This window comes from Hemiscyllium ocellatum, chromosome 3, assembly GCF_020745735.1.
Source record: "Hemiscyllium ocellatum isolate sHemOce1 chromosome 3, sHemOce1.pat.X.cur, whole genome shotgun sequence".
In the NCBI taxonomy this organism is placed as follows: Eukaryota; Metazoa; Chordata; class Chondrichthyes; order Orectolobiformes; family Hemiscylliidae; genus Hemiscyllium; species Hemiscyllium ocellatum.
Genome location: NC_083403.1, coordinates 14144210 through 14161277, shown reverse-complemented (window position 1 = coordinate 14161277; position 17068 = coordinate 14144210). Strand labels below are relative to the sequence as shown.

Here is a 17068-nt window from a genome sequence, read left to right as displayed (position 1 = left end):
TCATGAGATAATCGGTGTGAAAATCATGTCAGGAAAGTCTTGGACAGCACCTGGATCCCTGACATCAGGTGGCAGTTTACATTTTATAATCTATTTTTCTATTATTAGTGTAGATGAGCCATGGATTGGAATGAAGTGCAGAAATTGTTTTTCTTTCTAATTACAGCTTTAATGTGTAATACTGAAGATAGCAAGCCAACATTTGCTAAGGGTTTGTGCTTTTTATTCGGTTGGACCTCTCTTGAAATTGAGAATGGTTTTTCTTACTGCAGGAAAATGCTGTGGAATATTACACTAAATTGGAACAAAAACTGAAGGAGGAGTATATGAAAGAAAAGGAAAAAGTGTATGAGAAGCCGCTTGGTATGGCTTTTGTAACCTTCCAGAATGAAGGTGCAGCAGCCAGGTGAGTCAAGTTTACAAATGAGTGTTGTAGATAAGCCCTTAGAATGTGCCAGTGTTCTTTGGTGTTTGGAAAAATTTGAGAAGTTCAAAAAAGGTAAATGCTAATGAGGATTATGCTTGCTAGTTGGAAATTCAGCTTCAAGGAGAACCAAACTTTCTTAAGTCCCCGAAGAATCTTTCATGTTTTAATCAGGTCACCCCTCATTGTTGTAACTTGAAATGAATGAGTCCAACCTTTTCAACCTCTCTTTTTTTTATAAGACAGTTCTTCTATACATAAGCCTAGTGGACCTTCTATATTCTGTCTCGAATAGAGGGCCCAAAACTGTTCATAATATTCTAGCTACAGTCTGACTAGTGCCTTGTATTGATTTAGCAAAAGCTCCCTGCTCTTGGCATCATTGAGGTAGTTCAGTGGCCCCAGTCCATAGTGTTGAGATGATCTCGTTATTTGTCAGGACTTTGTTTTTCGATCTCTTACTCAAATTTTTACTTTGCAGGAGGTACAGGTGATTGGTACACAAACTGCAAAGTCTCTTTGTTAGTTACCATAGAAGTTGGAGTACTGTGTACAATTTTGGTCACATGATTTAGTGACCATAATTTAATAAGATTTAACATGATTATACATATGAAAAAGAATGAACAAAAAAAAGTTCTGATTTGGGGAAGGCCAATTTTAGGAAGACAGGATATGGCTAAAGTGGGCTGGGAGCAGTGGGCAGGAAAATCCACATCTGTCCACTGGCACACATTCAAAAGAGTCAGTGTGTAGGACCAACATATTCCTGTCAAGGTGAAGAATGGGACTAGACCAGAGAACTCTTGATGTCAAGGCTCATATAAGACTAAATAAGTGAGTAGAGGGCAGAAAAGCTGATGAGCAGGTCCTGAAGGCTCAAAACAGCCGGAGCTGTAGAACAGATTAGAAAGTGCAGGGAGTTACTTTTAAAAAAAAAGAATTAGGAGAGCGAAGAAGGAACATAATAAAGCATTGGTGGCTAACATTAAGGGAAATCCAAAGGTGTTTTGCAAGTAAATTAGGGATAGGAGAGTAACCAGGAAAACGGTAGGGTGCATTAGGGACTCGAGTAGCAATCTGTACGTACAGCCAGAAGAGAGCTGAGGTTTTTAATGAGCGCTTTGCATTTTTATTCATTACAGAGAAGGGCAGTGTTGGCATAGAAATCAGGAAAGGTGGCTTTGGAAAAACTCGAATGAATTAAGATCCAAAGAAATCCTACAAATATATTAAGGTCAAAAGAGTAACTACGGAGACGATAGTATCCTTTAACGATCAACAAGGTTGTCTTTACGTAGGCCCACTGAAGATGGGTGAGATCCCAAATGAATATTTCTCACTTGTATTTACTGTGGAGAAAAACACAGAAGCAAGGGAACTTGTCAGGAGAATATCGTGATGTCTTGATAAGACTCCACGATACAGAAGAAGAGGTGCTAGAGGAGGAAAAGGTTGAAAAGCCTAAGGGACAACTTTTCACCACACAATGGTGCTTGTGTGGAATGAATTGCCAGAGAAAGTGGTCGCAATGTTTACAGTTACATTTTAAAAGACATTTGGACAGGTACGTGGATAGGAAAGACTTTGGCGTGTTACGGGCCAAACACAGGCAAATAGGGTTAGTTTAGTTTAGGAACCTGGTCAGCATGGACAGGTTGGGCTGAAGGATCTGTTTCTGTGCTGCATGATTCTGACTAAGTTCATTACCATTCCACCAAACCAAGGTACTGTGAATTGTATGCACACTTACCCTGTGTTGTTCCTCAAGTGTGTTACTTGCTCTTAGAGACGACTTTGCAGACTTGCAATAGGACAACTTCACAGGCACTTCAAAAAAAGTGCAAGGGATTATCCATTTATAATCCTACGGTATACTTGCCTAAACACTATTGAGCTCCTACCGCTTGTCCAGTAAGGGATTAAATTGTTGGCTTACCTGAAGCCATGTGGTAAGTAGAGATCTCAACAATTAAGGGACAGTTTTGTTTAATTTCACATATTGTTGCACGTGGGAATTTCCTCTTAAAATGGTGCATTATCCAACTTAGCATAGAAGACTTAACCTTTTGCTTTTACATCTGTTTTCCCACAGAATTCTCAGAGACTTTAATGCCTGCAAGTGTCAGGGCTGTATATTCAGCGCAGAGCCTCTGCGATCTTCATACAGCGAGTTCCTCCATACTTCAAACTGGAGTGTGAGTTATGCCCCTGATCCCCACAATATTTATTGGTAAGTTATTAATTTGTGTTGCTCTCGATAGGAGGTATCCACAAAACCATTGAGGAACAGACGACTATGCTGAGTTGAGATGCAAGAGAAGTTGAAGCCTGGGACAGATCAGCCATGATATCATTGAATTGTGGGGGAAGGCTTGAGGGACCCAATATCCTATTCTTGCTCCAATTTCTTTTATTCTTCAGTTCAACTGAGAATTGTAAATTACATTTGCCAAGTAGTCGATCATTCAGATTTGGTAAAACATTATCCCTTAGCCATAATTTGAACTGAAAAGGTTGTATGGAGCCACAGTCAACTGCTGTGACCCATGAGACAGTTGCATGTTGTAGAGGATTTCAGTTTTGGTCAAACAACATTGAGGTCATGTGCAACTTACAAGTGAAATTGGTCATCTTAGCTACAGAACATCTCTTCAGGGTGGTGTCCTAGGCCCAACCATATTCAGCTGCGTCATCAATGACCTTCAGTGTTTTCAGAAATGGGATGTTTGGCAATAATTGCACAATGTTCAGTACCATTCAGAACCCCTTGAAACAGAACAGTCCATGTTCAAATGCAACAAGATCTGGACTATATCCAGCTGTGGGCTGACTAGTGGCAAATAACATGCCACACAAATGCCAGGAAATGACCACGTTCAATAAGACAATCTTATCCCTTCCCCTTGACATTCAGTGGCATTTCCATCAACACATCCCCCACTATCAAAATCCTGTGTGTTATAATCGACCAGAAACTCTACTGATCTTGCCAGGGCACAACAGGATTGAGATAGACTGGAGACTTGGTCAGAGAAACGGCAGATAGAATTTAATCCAGATAGATGTGAGGTGATGCATTTTGAAAGGTCCAATGCAGGAGGAAAGTAGACAGTAAATAACAGAACCCTTAAAAGCATTGAAGTATAAGTCCACAGTTGAGGCATATGGCATGCTTGCCTTCATCAGTTGGGGCACAGAGTATAACAATAGGCAAGTAATATTGCAACTGTGTAAACCTTATAAAGGTCACGTTTGGGATCCTGCATATAGTTCTGGTTGCCACACCACCAAAAGGTGCAGAAAAGATTTACCAGGATGTTGCCTAGTTAGGAGGGTATTGATGATGAGGAATGATTGAAAAAACTCAGTTTGTTTTCACTTGAACATTAGAGGCTGAGGGGCAACCTGACAGAAGTTTAGAAGATTGAGAAGCATGGATAGTTCGAGTCTTTTTTTCCCCAGAATAGAAATGTCAATTTTTATTTAAGATAAAAGGGGGACGGTTAAGGGAGATATGAGGCTTTTTTTTTAAATACATGGTGGTTAGTGCCTGGAATGTACTGCCAGAGGAGGAGGCAGCAGCAGATAGTGTCTTGACAGAGGCACAAATTGGCAGGGAATAGACATATTTGGACTGCAGAGTCAAAAAGATTAGACAGGCTTGTATCGGCAGAGGCTTGGTCTTCCAGAGGTATTTCCTATGCTGTACTGTTCTGTTCTGTAGGAATACGGTGGCACCACAAGCTGGCTAGAGGCTAGGAATACTGCAGCAAGTAAGACCGTTCCTGATTCCCTGAAGCCTGTCCACCATTTACAAAGTAAATCGGCAGTGTAGTGGAATACCCCCAGCTTACCTGGGTGAATGCAACTCCAACAAAATTCAATAAGCTCAACAATCACCCAGGACAACACAACCACTTGATTGACGCCATATCCACAAGCATCCACTCTCCCACCGCCAAAGCTTGGTAACAGCCGTGTGTATGGTTTCCAAGATACACTGCAAACATCTGCCAAAGATCCTTGGACAGCACCATCCAAACCCATGACTATTCCCATTGAGCAGGACAAGGGCAGCAAATATCTATGAACACCATCCCCTGCAGGTTTCCTTCCAAACCATTCACCGTCCTGGCTCAGAAATATATTCCTCCAAATTCTGCAATTTCCTCCTGAATGGCATAAGGAGTCTACCCTACAACATGTGGCCTGCAGCTATTCAAGAAGGCAACACACCGCAACCTTCTCAAGGGACTGGCAATAAATGCTGATCCAGCCAGTGACACCTATGTCCCATGAGAGACTAGAACAGAATAAAAAGCATTAGAGCTGATAATGTAGCCATGACATTTCCACACTCCATGATACAGATTTAAAAGCTGAGGGAAGTTGAAACCACTGGGACTGCTTTCCTAGCGTAATCTCCAAACATTGGAGTGATTTACAAATCCAAAGGTTAGGAGTAAGCCAGGAGTAGTCTTTTGAGCCTGCTTCACCACTCAGTGTGATCATGACTGATCATCCAACTCAGTACCTTGTCCCTGCTTTCTCCCTGGACCTTTCTGACCCCTTTAGCCCCAAGAACAATATTCAACAACTACTTGAAAACATTTAATATTTTGGTCTCGACCACATTCTGTATCAGAGAATTGCATAGGCTCGCCAAACTCTGAAGAAATTTTTCCTCCTCTCAATCCTAAATTACTTATCCTGTATTCTTAAGCTGTGACCTCTGATTCTGGACTCCCCACTCATTGGAAACATCCTCCTTGTGTTTACCATGTCTAATCCAGTTAGAGTTCTATGTTTCTGTGAGATCCCCTCATCTTCTAAACTCCAGTGATTCTGATCCTAACTGATCCAGTCTTTGTCAGTCTTGCCATCCCAGGGATCAGTCTAGTTTTGAAATGTAAGTTGAGCAGGGATTGCCAAATATTATCTTGATCCAAATATTCAGACGCTGCTTCCACCATCTTTTGCGCAAGAGTTCCAAAGACTCGTGTCGCTGTAAGAAAACAATTTCTCACCTTTTTCAAATGGGTAATCCCTTTTAAACAGTGGCACCTAATTGTGGGTGGCACGGTGGCATGTGGGCGGCACGGTGGCACAGTGGTTAGCACTGCTGCCTCACAGCGCCTGAGACCCGGGTTCAATTCCCGACTCAGGCGACTGACTGTGTGGAGTTTGCACGTTCTCCCCGTGTCTGCGTGGGTTTCCTCCGGGTGCTCCGGTTTCCTCCCACAGTCACAAAGATGTGCGGGTCAGGTGAATTGGCCATGCTAAATTGCCCGTAGTGCTAGGTAAGGGGTAATGTAGGGGTATGGGTGGGTTGCGCTTCGGCGGGTCGGTGTGGACTTGTTGGGCCGAAGGGCCTGTTTCCACACTGTAAGTCTAATCTAATCTAATGTAAATTCTAGATTCTAGAATATCTTTCCACATCCAGGTATTAGTCCAGTAAATCTTCTTTGAACTGTCCCCCAGTGCATTTACATCTTTCCATAAGTAAAGAGATCTTGTTGTAAAGCAGGTAATGTTTTGTCACGGATTTATTGGATTCAATCTCATAGTTTATTTTGGTAGGATTTCATCTTGTGACCCCTGTTGTTGACCTAGCAGAGTAACTAGTCCACCCAGGTCTCAGTAATGTTGGTAAATCTCTGCTGCTCGCCCCTTCAGTTTGCGAGGTTGAAATGGGGAAGATAAAGTCCATCAGCTTGCTTCACCTGGGTATTTCACTTGGTAAGCCTCTGTGTCCTGCAAGACAGATGGGTCACTGGTTAGCACTGCTACCTCACATGGCCATGGACCCGGGTTTGATTCCACCATCAGGCAATTGTGCAATCTCCTCAGACATTCTCCCCTATGTCTGCATGGGTTTCCTCCCAAAGTCTAAAGACGTGCAGGTTAGGTGGATTAGCCAGGGAAATACAGAACTGCAGGGATAGGTAGAGAGGTGAGCCTGGGTAGGGTGCTCTTCGGAGCATCAATGTGGACTCTCGCTGAATGGCCTGCTTCCACAGTATAGGGATTCTATGAAGATCTGTTGAGAGCTAGATGACGAATCTTGAGGTACAATGACAGTAAATAGAATCATTTTATTTACACAGGGAGCACTTGTCACTGAGGGGGATTTCATGGTGGCTGCGTTGTTTTGTCATCAACTGTGTCCTTTTTATTCTACTCTTCTTCTTGACCACTCCTGCTATCATCATTACGACAATGGACAAGTTCAATGTTACAAAGCCTGTTGAATATTTAAATGTAAGTTATTTCTTATACATCAATTTTTTTTTAATGAAAAGTGTTGCTTAGTTTCTGCTATTCCCCACCCCTAACTCTGCATTACAACGTGTATGTTCATTCTCTCTCTCTCTCTCTCTCTCTCTCTCTCTCTCTCTCTCTCTCATGTGCGTGCGCGCACACTCATTTATCTATTTTCTGGAAAAAGCACAAAAACTAGGGGGAAAGACATATAACAATTTAGGGAGAGGGCTGCCTTCAAGATTAGGAAGCATTTACCCAAATTAGTTTTAAAGAGACAGTAATCAATGTCACTAATCTGTCCCCAATTCCAGTGATCTGTCTTTGTCACTTGCAGGAACTGTTTCAGATGCCCTTTGAATGCTTGCATGAAACCGCACTCATTACATATGGGGCAACATGTTCCATAGTTTAGCAGTCTCTGCAAAATGAATCCTCTCTTGGCTTCTTAGCTAATTGTATATCGCCATAACTTTGATTATTTTAACTAAGGAGGTTATTTACATGGTGGGCCTTATTCGGGTCATATAACACCGAAACAAACCCTTTGGTCCAACTTGTCCGTGCTGACCGAGTTCCCCAAGCTAACCTAGTCCCAGTTGCCCGCGCGTAGCCCATATCCCTCTAAACCTTTCCTACTCATGTCCAAATGTCTTTTAAATGTTATACTGTACCTGTGTTTACCACTTCAAGCTATTTATTCCACAAATGAATTATCCTCTGTCAGGTTCCTTTTTAAATCTGTCCCCCCCTCACCTCAAAAAGAAAATGCCCCCTAGTTTTGATCTCCCCCACATTAGGGAAATGACCTTTGCCATTCACCTTATTTATGTCCCTCATGACTTTATAAACTTATATAAGGTCACCCTCAACCTCCTATGCGCCTGTGAGAAGTCCCTAAGTATCCAACCTCCTCATAACGAAATCCTTCCAGTTCTGTTAACACCTTGGTGAATCTTTTCTGAACCATCTCCAATTTCCTATAGCAAGGCGACCAGAATTCTCCTCTACTCCAAAAGTGGCCCCTCCAGCATCCTGCACAACATCAATATAATGTCCCAACTGCTATACTCAGTAATCTGAGCAATGAAGGAAAGTGTGCCAAACGCTACCCCAGCCACCCTGTCTACCTGTGACGCAACTTTCATAGAGCTATGTACATGAACCCCAAAGTCACTCTGTTCAACAATACTACCCAGGGCTCTACCATTAGTTAAACAAACAGGACTTGTACAGTTAAAGTGCAGTACCTTGCATTTATCCAAATCAAATTCCATCTGCCACTCCTCAGCCCATTGGCCCAATGGATCGAGAGCTCTTTATAATCTTAAAAATTAACCTCCTTCGCCTTTGACTGTACCACCAATTTTGATCTCGTTCACAAACTTACGAACCATTTCTCTTAAATTTTCATTGTTAATATAAATGACAGACAAAAGTGGACTTAACTCTGGCACTATTTTAAATCCTTTAGTTATCTCCTGAAAGCCCTGAACTTTCAGAGCAAAAAAAGCCCCTAATTGTCTAGGCCTGTCATGAAAATTCAGCACACTTTTACACCATCCTTCAATTGAATGGCCACACAGCACCATTGGTGCGCTCTGAAACTTTTTCACAGCACTGATATTCAACTACATGAAGAGCCTGTACTATCAATCAAAATATACTTGACTGCTGGAGAAAAGATTTGCTTTGATGGTTGTTGTCTTGGCCTCATCAGGGCAATTTGCAAGACTTCCAATAAGGAAAACCAACACTTATGCTGTATAAGAAGAGCGTGCACATTGGATGTCAAGTGACTCTTGATTAGTTGCGGTCTTGCCATAGGGAGTACAGTTTTAACGATTGACGGTTAACTGCCATGCTTTGTTTAGGTCTTAGTCCAGGCAAGTTGACTGGCATTCTTCTCCTCAGAAGCTGCCTAATGTGCTGCTTTTCCAGCATCTCTCACTCGACTCTGATCTCCAGCATCTGCAGTCCTCACTCTTTCCTGGTCAGAGCATTATATAGAGAAATGACTCAGCAAATGGTTGTCACGTATTTTGTTGATTTGAATCAGGTGCAGTGCATGTAAGTGATCTTTGTTTGCAAACAATAGTATTAATATATATATAGTTAAAAATCTCAAATTGAAGAATGTGGTGCTGGAAAAGCACAGCCGCTCTGGCAACATCTGAGGAGCAGGAGAATCGACGTTTCCAGCATAAGTTCTTCATACTCGAAATGTCGATTCTCCTGCCCCTCAGATGCTGCCTGACCGGCACCACACTCTTCGACTCTGATCTCCAGCATCTGCATTGCTCACTTTCTCCCAAAAATATCACCGGTACCAGGTTATAGTCCAACAGGTTTATTTGGAAGTAGTGCTCCTTCAAGTAACTAGTCGGGCAGGATCATAAGACACAAAATTTATAGCAAAAGATCATAGTGTCATACATTAAAGCAATGTATTGAACAAACTTAGATTGCTGTTAAGTCTAACCTGGTGGTGTGTGATTTTTTTTAACTTGGTCCACCCCAGTCCAACACCAGCACCTCCACGTCATTAATATATGTAGCTTCTAATACAAAAGTGCGAAACACTGAGCGCAACTGGCTATCCTAAATTGGTGAGGTGTTGGACTGGGGTGAACAAAGTTAAAATTCGCAACACCAGGTTATATTATTCAATGTATCATGTCAGTTGAATGTCACTATGGTCTTGTGCTATAGATTGTGTCTTATCATCCTGCCCCACTAGCTACCTGATGGACAGTGCAACGCCCCGAAAGCTAGTACTTCCAAATAGACTTGTTAGACTATAACCTGGTGTTGTGATTTTTAACTTTATCCTAAATTGATTGTCACTAACTTTTTGCATATTCAGAATTATCCAGCAAATGTCCAATTCTTGACACGTTTTAATGGAAGCTGAGTGTTTGCAAGTGAGAGTTGGTTGGGCACTGTCAGTACTTTGCCTGTTGGACAGCCAAGATGGTGGCTGTTAAATGTGATCATGAGTCTTTGGGATGTTCAGCGTCAAAACTGGTATTTCACTAGCACTGAAATTGACATCCCACACTCATCATTTGTGATGGGCAGAATGTTTTTTTTCAGCCTGAAGGCAGCATCCTGTTAATGGTGAACACCACTCGTTGCTACCATACAGTGTCAGTGTGAAACTGCTAACTTCACGTGTTGCCCAATATTTTCCCTTTAGACTGGGCACTTTTAAGACCGAGAGTGACAGCTTGTGTGCATTTTGCAGCAAAAGATTATCTAATCTGGACAGCCATTATAGTGTAGGATAGCCTTGTTGTGCTCTATTTCAGCGTTGAAAAGTGTGGTGCTGGAAACGCGCAGCAGGCCAGGCAGCATCCGAGGAGCAGGAGAATCGACGTTTCGGGCATAAACTTATGCCCGAAACATCGATTCTCCTGCTCCTCAGATGCTGCCTGGCCTGCTTGGCGTTTCCAGCACCACACTTTTCAACTCTGGTCTCCAGCATCTGCAGCCTTCATTTTCTCCTATGTGCTCTATTTCAGCATCAAGTTTGTATGGTGACCAAATGGCTCTGGCCATCTTGATGACATTGCAAATGAGACTAATTGTGTAGTGCATGGAACAGTAGGAACCCCGATGTGTATATTGACCAGTGAACATAGGTTTCCAATAGAACTGTTCCATTTCAAATGTGAGGTTGATTATAGAATGGAGCCCAGTAAAACAAGTTTAAAAAATATTGCATGCAGCCGAAAATTCAAAGAGAGCAAATTTACCGATATGTTAGTAGTATGTAAGCTGTTGGTGGTTAGGTGTCGTGCTGTCAACCACCGGTTTCTCATGTTATCCAACAAAAATTTTTGAGAGCTAGCAGAGTTCCCACACATCATCAATATGGGCATGCATAGTGTCATTGAAACTGAGCTCAACTGCACAAGTTACCATGGTGACCGGTCTGGATTGCCATGATTTGGTGTTGCAATGTATATGTCAATGGCATCCTTAAGTGGTGCATTGGTAAATGATGATGCGATCACGGATTCCCCAACCATTGTCATCCTGGGATTACCATTGATCAAAAAACTCAACAATATAAATCCATGTAAATACTGTTGCTACAGAAGCAGGTCAGAGGCTGGAGATTCTTCAGTGAACCTCCTGACTCCCTGAAGCCTGTCCACCATCTAGAAGGCATAAGTCAGGAGGTGATGCATTCCTTCACACTTGTTTGAATGAGTGCAGCTTCAACAATATTCGTGCTTGACACCATCCAAGACACAGCAGCCCTTTTGATTAGCACCACTTGCACTAACATCCATTCCCTCAACCACCACGTTGGATAGCAGCAATGTGTACCATCTGCAAGATGCATGGCAAAAAATTCAGCAAGGCACCTTTGACAGCACCTTCCAAACCCACAGCAACTTCCAATTCCAAAGACCAGGGCAGTCAATACATGGAAACATCTTGAGCTGCAAATGCAGTTAGAAGCCACTCCTCATCCTGACTTGTCACTGAGTCAGACTCCTGGAACTCGCTCCCAAATGGCAGGTTAAGCTCTGCAACAGCCAGAAGAAGGCAGTTCACCACTACCTTCTCATAGGCAAGTGGAGAGAAGGAATAAATGCTATTGATATGCAAGATCTGTATGGACTTGCAAATGTGAAGCAATCTTTTTACTGTGTTAGTGGAAATCTTGCTCAAAACTGGTTGTAGTAATTCACCCTAACCTGTCATGTAAGACAGGTGTAATGAGACACATCATTTTTGTGTGTCTTGGGCAACCTTTGCATATGTGGACACAGTGAACTGAGAGATTAAAACCTATTGTGTATTTTACTCAGTGCTCAGTGGTTAGCACTGCTGCCTCTCAGCACCAGGGTCCCAGGTTCAATTCCAGTCTCGGGGGACTGACTGTGTGGAGTTTGCACATTCTCCCCGTGTCTGCGTGGGTTTCATCCGTGTGCTCCGTTTCCTCCCACAGTCCAAAGATGTGCAGGTCAGGTGAATTGGCCATGCTAAATTGCCCGTAGTGTTAGGTGCATTAGGGGGTAAATGTAGGGAAATGTGCTGCTCTTTGGAGGGTCCATGTGGACTTGTTGGGCTGAAGGGCCTGTTTCCACACTGTGTAGGGAATCTACTTTAATCTAAAGTCTACTCTTTTTTTTTCTCTCAATTCAGAAATGACGGGAGTTAACAAATGAAGTCAGTGATGGTTGTAGTACATGTCTGTTATGGTTTCATTGCTTACGAACAGGTTGGTAGGTGGAGGTTACCAGCAGAACTTGTACCTTGTTCAGGATAATTGTCAAATGACAGTTGTAGATCCTGATTTTTCAACCACTTGATTCCATGCATCAAAAACATTTTAAACTGATTTTCTTCTCTCTCTCTTTCTCGCAGAATCCCATCATTACGCAGTTTTTTCCAACAGTCCTACTATGGTGTTTCTCTGCACTTCTCCCAACCATTGTTTACTACTCAGGATTTTTTGAAGCACATTGGACAAGGTATTTTCATTCAATTGTTTTCATTGAGTGTTTCTATTTTTTAAACAGTTTTCTGTTCTAGATACATGGAAGTGGCAGAAACCTGCTGAGTCGGAGTCTATTGTTTGTTCAGTGTTTGGAATCTGTGATGAAATCCTCTTTGTATCTTTTTTTTGCTCTGAGTAAGCCAGCAATCTGTGATAACGTTTTTGGAGCAGATAGTGCCAAGAATTGTCAGGTGGGGCATTCAGTTCTGCTCAACACAAGTAAAACCTCCGCCTGAACCCGCAATCCAAGAATTTCTATGTTCCTCTTCTATCTCATTTGACTTTCCTTCCTCAGGCAAAATCACATTAGCGGTTTCCTATCTTATGGTAACGTCCCTTGCCTTTTCATAAACATTTGTGATATTACTTTCTCTGCCTGCAAACTGCCAATCCATGTCAACTTTGTTTTTCCAGTCCTTAAAAATGAATCTATGTTCATTTTCCCCGTAATTGTATGAATCAAATTTCAACCATTAGCAACAGCAAACAAAGAATCTTACGCAAGGTTTGTGAAGGTTTATAGCTCAGGTTGAGGTTTAGGGTGTAGGTTTGATATCCAGACGTTTCATTACCTGGCTAGGTAACATCATCAGTGGCAACCTCCAAGTGAAGCGAAGCTGTTGTCTCCTGCTTTCTATTTATATGTTTGTCCTGGATGGGGTTCCTGGGGTTTGTGGTGATGTCATTTCCTGTAAGTTTTCTGAGGGGTTGATAGATGGCATCTAGATCTGTGTTTTATTTATGGTGTTGTGGTTGGAGTGCCAGGCCTCTAGGAATTCTCTGGCATGTTATTGCTTAGCTTGTCCCAGGATAGATGTGTTGTCCTAGTCAAAATGGTGGGGTTTTTTTTCGTCCGTGTGTAGGGCTACAAGGGAGAGAGGGTAGTGTCTTTTTGTGGCTAGCTGGTGTTTGTGTATCCTGGTGGCTAACTTTCTTCCTGTTTGTCCTACGTAGTGTTTGTGGCAGTCCCTGCATGGAATTTTGTAGACTACGTTGGTTTTGGGTTGTACCAGGTCTTTTAAGTTTCAGTTTTTTTGTTTGAGTGTGTTGGTGAGTTTATGTGCTACTATGCTTCCGAGGGGTCTTAGTCTGGCTGTCATTTCTGAAACTACTTTGATGTATGGTAAAGTGGTTAGGGTTTCTGGCTGTGTTTGGTCTGTTTGTCGTGGTTTGTTCTTGAGGAATCTGCAGACTTTTTTTTTTGAGTATCCATTCTTCTTGAATACGTTGTGGAGGTGGTTCTCTGTTTTCCAAAGTTCGTCTGTGCTGCAGGGTGTGGTGGCTCGTTGGAATAGTGTTCTGATGCAGCTTCGTTTGTGTGTGTTGGGATGGTTGCTGGTGTAGTTAAGTATTTGGTCAGTGTCGGCTTTCTGTATACACAGGTTTGTAGTTCTCCGTTGTCCTTTCTTTCGACTGTGACATCCAGGAATGTAAGTTTGTTGTCGGTTTCTTCCTCCTTGGAGAACTTTGCCTGTGAGTGTTGTTGATGATGTTAAATGTCTCTTCTATCTTGTTTCATTTGTGATGACAAAGGTGTCGTCTACGTAGCAGATCAAGATTTTTGGTTTGATGGTTGGTAGGGCTTTTTGTTCTAGTCTTTGCTTACCACTTCTGCTATGAATCCTGAGAGCGGCGATCCCATGGGTGTGCCATTGGTTTGTTCGTAGATTATGAAGGTGAAGTGGGTGGTGAGGCACAGGTCCACTAGCTGCATAATGTTTTCGTTGGTAATGTGGTTGGGGTGTGTGAGATGGTGTCCTCTTATCTCGGTCAGAGTCACAGAAGACACCTGTTTGGCTGTTATTCTTTGACCCCTAAGGCCTTTAAGAGATACAACCACAATCCTCCAGCAATACTTTTTTAGTCTTGCCTATCAGATTGTAGCCTGAGAATCTTCAGCAGAAGCTTCTCCATGTCCCTTACAGCATTGCCTTTGGAGTCCTATGGTATCTATTCTTGGCTTTTCGACTGAAGATGTGTACAGCCTCTGATTTGCACAGAGAGCATCTGGCTCCATCTTCCTATATCTTTCTATATTGCTGTCTTGGTGGATTGGCTTATCTCCGATTAGGTGTCGGATGAGTAAAATCATTTTTCAGCCCTTGTAACAAGTTACATGCACTTGCTGTAATCCCAATGCACTTGTCCAGCCATCATCTCCGGTTGATCTAGATTTTCCTCCACGTTTGACCTTGAACCAACTCCAAATTCTATTTTTTCCACAGTGCTAATCCTCCACCTCTAATATTGTCTTTCTGTGCTCTTATTTCAGCCCATGCATGTTGTTAATTCCATTGCTGTTCTGCTTGGCCCATGATCACCATTTTCTGGAATCTTTCACTTCTCTAAAAATTCAGTATTTTATCCTACATTTTATCCCACTCTTCACCCCTCCCCTGCCCCACCTTCACATTCCTTTCTTGCTTTGTTCTACTCCATGTCTGCTTTCCTCCAGCCTGATGACTGAGTTCCTCTGGTGCTGTTATGTGGTTCACTGTTACTGTGTCAAACCCTCACACCTTCAGGAATTGCCTTCTGGAAATACTCCATTTGTCTTCGTTCCAGGCTGTCCTTAATACCCACTAGGCTTTTTGTAATCCATCTTACTATTATCCTTCAGCCTGGCTTCTATTACAGCATCTAGCAAAGACCACTTTTGCACTGAATACAGACGTGTAGAGTGGGCTCGTGTTCACTTGCTAGAATGAGTACAATATTGGGAAAGTATAGCAGTTCCTAAATTAGTCAGGGGGGGAGAACTGAAATATTTGCTTTTTCTCATAGGGAAGTAAAACTAGAATGCATTTGCACTTAAAAAGGTGCTGAGTGCTTCTCAGACACTAAAGTGCTTTTCAAATACCCTCGCTGTTGAATTATACCAAAAATGCAGACAAATTGTACATAACAATTTCCCACAATTACCATAGCTTTTTTTTTAGAAAATGATCTATCTTGGTGCTGTTCCAAGGTAAACCAGGTCACCAGGAAAGCACTCCTTTTTTTTTTCATTTTTGAAATTCTATCGATAACCAAATGGTAACATTCATTGGTTCCGGGAATACCTTGTCTAAAAGATGTCTATCTCCAATAATATAGAGTCCCCGCTGTACAGTAGTGCTCATGTCTATAGAGGCTCATATACTATGACAGAGGCTTACAAATTTCTGCGCAGGTTTTAATCACAGCTGTATCTTTTTTCAGATCAGGGGAAAATCGAACCACCATGCACAAATGCTACACCTTCCTTATCTTCATGGTCTTGATTCTACCATCTCTGGGTCTAAGCAGGTGAGTTGGTTCATCTGTGAAAAAGACAATATAACATTCAGGAGATTACAGCAATTCTCCACATACTGACCGAATGTAGACGTGTGTGAACAGTGCTGGTTCATTAGTCTTAGAATGGGAAGAGGTGATAGTTTTTTTTTATTCAACTGATGTGGGTTTCACTGGTGAGGCCTGCATTTATTGCCCAGTTAAAGGCAGTTGAGAATCAACCACACTGCTTTGGGTCTGGAGTTGCGTGTAGGCCTGACCAGGTTATGATCACTGTTTCCTTCTCTAAAGAATGTTAATGAACCCAGGTGGGTTTTTCTGGCAATGGTTTCATATCGTCATTAGACTCTTAATTCTAGGTTTTTATTGATTTGAAATTCCACCATCTGCTCTGACCACATTTGAACCCAGGAACATTTACCTGGGCCTCAAGAGTAATAATCGAACAATAATACCACTAGACCAATTCCTCCCTTTGACCCCTACATGTGGTCCCAACTCCAAATCATCTAGTAAATTGTAAATAATTGCAGTCCCAACACAGATCACTGAGGCACACCACTAATCACTGTTTGCCAACCAGAATAGCACTCAATCCTCACTCTTTGCTTCCTGTTGGTCAGCCAGTCTTCTATCTATGCTAATGCTTTACCCCTAAAGCCATGAATCCTTATCTTATGTGGCAGCCTCTTGTGTGGCACCTTGTCGAAGGCCTTTTGTAAATCTAGTACCACATCCACTGAGTCCCCATTGTCCACTTTGCTCGTAATGTCTTCATAGAATTCCAAAAGATTTGTTAAGCATGACCTGCCCTTCATGAATCCATGCTTCGTCTGCCCAGCGGGACCATTTCTATTGAGATGCCTTGCTAGTTCTTCCTTGGTACTAGACTCCAGCATCTTCTCCAGTACAGAGGTTAAGCTAACCGGTCTATAAATTCCCCATCTTTTGTCTACCTCCCTTTTTTTTTTAAATGGTAATGTCACACTTGCTGTTTTCCAGTCTACTGGGACTGTCCCAGAGTCCAGCGAAATTTGGAAAATTACTGTCGGTGCATCTGCTGTTTCTCCCGCCAACTCTTTTTGTACCCTGGGATGCATTCCGTCAGCCCAGGAGACTTGTCAATCCTTAGCTCCATTACCTTGACCAACACTAGCTTGTTCCATAATAATGATTATTTCCAGGTGCTCACCCAGGTCTCTTTGTCAATTACTGACATATCAGTAGTGTCCTCCACTGTGAAAACCAATACCAAGTACCTGTTCAATGCCTCGGCAATTTCATCATATCCCATACCTAAATTCCCCTTCTCATCCTCTAAAGGACCAATGTTTACTTTAGCCACTCTTTTTTTTTCATTTTATATATTTATAGGAATTCTTGCTATCTGTTTTTATGTTCTGTGCTAGTTTTTCTCATGTTCTATCTTGTCCTTATGGCTCTTTTTGTGGCTTTCTCTTGATCTTTAAAGTTTTCCCAGTCTTCTAGTTTTGTGGGTTTTTTGGCCACTTTGTATGCCTTGTCTTTCAATTTGATAGCCTCCCTTATTTCCTTAGACACCCATGGCAGATTACCCCTTTTCTTAT

General features: G+C 42.2%; 1 protein-coding gene across 2 annotated transcripts in view; it reads left to right on the top strand.

The window, feature by feature from the left end:
• Positions 1 to 17068, top strand: part of LOC132830770 (CSC1-like protein 2) — a 196038-nt gene that overhangs the window by 153297 nt on the left and 25673 nt on the right. For both annotated transcript variants that reach the window (XM_060848621.1, XM_060848613.1), the window contains exons 13-17: positions 273 to 406; positions 2520 to 2657; positions 6535 to 6688; positions 12074 to 12180; positions 15408 to 15494. In XM_060848621.1, coding sequence (XP_060704604.1) covers positions 273 to 406; positions 2520 to 2657; positions 6535 to 6688; positions 12074 to 12180; positions 15408 to 15494 — 620 coding nt within the window. The remainder of the gene's footprint in view (positions 1 to 272; positions 407 to 2519; positions 2658 to 6534; positions 6689 to 12073; positions 12181 to 15407; positions 15495 to 17068) is intronic.